At 35.6% G+C, this 4,091-nt stretch overlaps 1 protein-coding gene across 1 annotated transcript; it reads left to right on the top strand.

The window, feature by feature from the left end:
* The first annotated feature begins 340 nt into the window (after window positions 1-340).
* plaat1l (phospholipase A and acyltransferase 1-like) lies at window positions 341-3,699 on the top strand. Its single transcript, XM_076979282.1, has 4 exons — window positions 341-529; window positions 1,483-1,612; window positions 1,756-2,009; window positions 2,411-3,699. Exons 1-4 carry the CDS (start codon window positions 521-523, stop codon window positions 2,474-2,476), a joined length of 459 nt encoding a protein of 152 aa, XP_076835397.1. The 5' UTR covers window positions 341-520; the 3' UTR covers window positions 2,477-3,699.
* Window positions 3,700-4,091: the final 392 nt, after the last annotated feature.

Genomic DNA, 4,091 nt, shown 5'->3' with positions numbered 1-4,091 from the left:
AAGCTGATAAGCAGATGTTTCCTGATGAAAAGAGAAGTTTAAGAAGAAGAGAAAGAGAATGTATGAAGCTGTCTATCAGTGGTTTCACACATGATATGAATAACAAGGCTGTGACTCTTTTGATATCATGTTCCTCCAAACCTCCATAACACCTTTTTAATCTGTCTATGTATTTATTGGTAAACACCTACATCTTAGCTATTTGCAGATAATGCAATAACAATATAATCAAGCAACAACAACGAAAAAAAAAGCTTAATATCAACAGGGTCATTAAGCCGTAGTTCCTGGGTGTGGCTGTCAGGAGAATGTGTACTCTGGGCACTGCAATAAGCTCTACCTTTGAAAAGTGCATTGTTGCATTAAATATTCACATGAGTGATCACTGCTGGAATATGTAACAGTTTTGTAATAATATAGGGGACCCTTGTGCTGCTATTGTCTTCTGTGTCCTCTCTGTGACGGATGCTTCGTGTGTTTAAGGGTGAATGCGCTTTCCTGAGTCGCCACGAAGAAATCAATGGGTTCGGTAAGATGAGTCTAGAAAATTATTGTAGTTCATATTTTCTAATACATATCATTGAATTAAAACAATAATATTGGCTTATTTATGAACTTGTCTGTGTATATGCATTTTGTTCATATATAGTTATATTATATATAGATTAGTTCTTTTTATTTGTGATTAATGATTAATCATTAATTTAATCATTCTTGATGAGCATGTCTTTAAAGTTCTTGTCATTAACGAGACATGCTTGTCAAGACTGTAGTCTGCAGTTGATCTAGATGTGCTTCATGTAAATGTATTAACAGAACCACTAATATAACTGGCACAAAAGGATCAGTTGTTGTCACTCGATCATCCTCATGCACCACAGTAGTTGTCTATTGTATTACTTGTAAGAGATGTAATCAGCATTACATGGAGAAACCAAGAGAATACTTGTTGATTGTTTGCTGAACACCATAAGACCATCAAGATAAAGGATGCCTCATTTCCAGTGTCAAGGCATTTTAATACTAATGGACATTGTTTTAATGACATGTGTGCATAGCCAGTTGTTGCTATGGCAGCAATGAAATTAGCAAATTCAAAGACAAAGAACTGATTTACACTCTGGGAACTTTTTAGAACCCATGGAATGAATGTTCTGATTTCCTTTCTGTTCTACTTTTTCATACTGGTCCCTCCTACTGTTAATTCAGAAGCACCTCTGTCACAAGCATCCATTTCTTATATATATATATATATATACACACACACACACACACACACACACGCAGTAGGTATGGAGAGCACCGACCCCTCTAAATCTTTCACTCTCTTTCACTTTGTGTGTGTGTGTGTGTGTGTGTGTATATATATATATATATATATATATATATATATATATATATATATATATATATATATATAGTCTATTTAAGATGGTTGATTCTTTGAAATGATTATTTGAGATTAAACTGTTTCATTTACAGCATAACTCCCATCAGAAGCTTTACCCAGGGGACATTCTGGAATTCCCTCGGAACAAGTACTTTTCCCACTTTGGAGTATACTACGGAGAAAGGGATGGTGTTCCTTACGTTGCACATTTGACATGCAGGGGTAGGTGATGTGTGTATACATATCGCTTTTATTAGTGATGTGTGTATATATCACTTCTATAGGTGGTGTTTGCATATGTCACTCTTCTATAACTATATGCATAATTTTAGACATATACATGATTGCCCCCCGTCATCTTTTAGACTCCGATACAAAGTTCCTGCTCTTTGGTCGTGCTTTGAACTCCTCTGTAAAGTTGGAGCCAGTTGATATTGTGGGCAAAAAGTACAAAGTGAATAACTACCTGGATGAGAAGCACCCACCACGAGACTTTTACTCCCACATCAAGCCAGAAATTGAAGATGCAATGACTAAATCAATCACCTTCGACATCCTATTTCACAACAGCGAGCATCAGGCAACTCTCTTACGCTATGGAGTCAAAAAATCAGAACAAGTGAGAAATTCATTTTACACACACACACACACACACACACACACACACACACACACACACACACACACACACACACACACACACACACAAAAACAAACAAAAAAACTATAAACAAATAAAAATTGTTCACCATGCAAAGTTTTATACAAATGAAATGTTTCTTTTCCTTAATGCAAACTAAGGTTAAAATGAAAATAAACAAAAGCCTACTAACCTGCACGCCTGAGCATTACACCTGGCTACATAACAAACAGATTTGCCAGTTACAATATGGCATCAGTCTTGTCTGATTTCTAATAACACTTGGACATGTTACTGCATTAGGCTGCATGATATGGCCAATGATTTGGAGTGTAGAAAGCATTTCTGGTCTAATCTTTTTTTTCTGAAATTGTTTCCAGATTGATAAAGTCTACATGAAGATAGTTCCAACCTGGCATGAACCATTTGAGAAGAAAATGTTTTGATACAGAACGTCTTTAATTCTCTGGATCCTGAACAATTCACATGAAGTCAAAAATAAAAACTGTATTATAAATAAATAATATATATATCAAATATAAATGTGTAAGATTCCAGGTGAGCTGCTGTGTTGTATTAAAAGATATAGTAAATTTGCAGTGAAATACAGAAGGTATCCAGAGAAACAGAATGGTTTAGATACAGGTACTTCGTCTACAAAGTTCTACAAAACTTTATAATAGAAAAAGCAGATGATTAAAGCTGGAAGTTATTAGGATATATTCCTATGCTCTTTATTCAAATATATTACACTTTTTCATTTAAATATGTTTAACCAAATATTCTACTGTTATTCCAGTTATTCCACATATACTATATTACCACTTGATGGCAGAAGTGAGACATTCAAAATTGTTCCAAGCGTTAAACTTCTGTAGGGGAGCATTTAAAAATCCATAACTTAACATGTTGATTCATGCCGAAGTTTAAATCAGACAAACTGATTACAAGCCTGAATTCCAAAATTGTGATGTAAGGGTAACACACGTTGGATTATGGATTAAAATACACATGTTTTTTATTTTTATTTTACCATGTTTCTTTTGATAAATAGTATTTTATTAACATCATGTTATATTAAATTTTACTATTGACATTGTGAATATTTCATTTACATTTCTATCCTCTGTCTATCAGTTCTTCATCCTTCAAAAGGGGTCTTCTTCATGCTTAAACCTAGGAAATAATTATTGCCATCTGAAATATCAGAACAGTTTGAACTCCAAATGACTGATATGTCATTTGGGTATAATACTTTTCATACTATTTTTATTTTTGTCACGGTGAGGGGGCCGGGTCGCCACCAGAGGGCGCGCATCCCGGCCAGCAGCCGATCCCAGCACACACCCCCGCACACGCAACCACTCCCACAGTCACAATCACCATCATACTGAGCACCTGTTTCTTGTTTACTTTGCTCTCTTAAGCCCGCAGGTCGTCTGGTCCAGTGCTGCACATTGCCGCTACATGAGTGTCTCTGGTCTCTGCGTGTCAGTCACTGCGTTCCCTACCTGCGTGCGCTCTACGAGCTTTACTTTGCATCACTTGCAGTATATGCGTTACGAGCCTTACTAGTGTGCGCTACGAGCTTTACCTTGCATCACTTGCAGTGTGCGCTAAGAGCTTTACTGGTTTGGTTGCCATGGACAATAAACATCCTTCTGTTCAACCCCCGTCTACGGCTGCCTCTGTCCCGACGCCTCCGGCGTCACAATTTTTAACTGAATTTAAAAATGAGCAATAAATATTGAATTGAAAGATTATAAATGTGATATTTGGGATATTTGGATTTTGGGATTCAAATTAAATGTAATCTCCCAAACACAATGCTGTCATAAAAACAAATGTCACTATTTTTACAAAGGTGATTTTTATTAAAAGCATTTGCATTTTATTTCACTTTGGCTTCATTTAGAAATCACATTTTTAAAATACTTTTGTATAGCATTTAAAAATCTTATTTAAAAACGTATAACATTGTGTAATAAGTGCAAAGATTACACAGATTCTGGCTATATTTTTCCTACATCTCGGTATAGCCAGATATAGCAGAGCATTTGG

Source organism: Brachyhypopomus gauderio, chromosome 17, assembly GCF_052324685.1.
Source record: "Brachyhypopomus gauderio isolate BG-103 chromosome 17, BGAUD_0.2, whole genome shotgun sequence".
NCBI lineage: Eukaryota > Metazoa > Chordata > Actinopteri > Gymnotiformes > Hypopomidae > Brachyhypopomus > Brachyhypopomus gauderio.
The sequence above is the reverse complement of the archived record's forward strand: the minus strand, read 5'-3'. Positions and strand labels throughout refer to the sequence as shown.

Bases quoted from the DNA above. Each gene is read 5' to 3' on its own strand.
- plaat1l (XM_076979282.1), top strand. The intron at 1,613-1,755 runs GTAGGTGATGTG...GTCATCTTTTAG, and splicing joins TGCACATTTGACATGCAGGG to ACTCCGATACAAAGTTCCTG. The intron at 2,010-2,410 runs GTGAGAAATTCA...AATTGTTTCCAG, and splicing joins GAGTCAAAAAATCAGAACAA to ATTGATAAAGTCTACATGAA.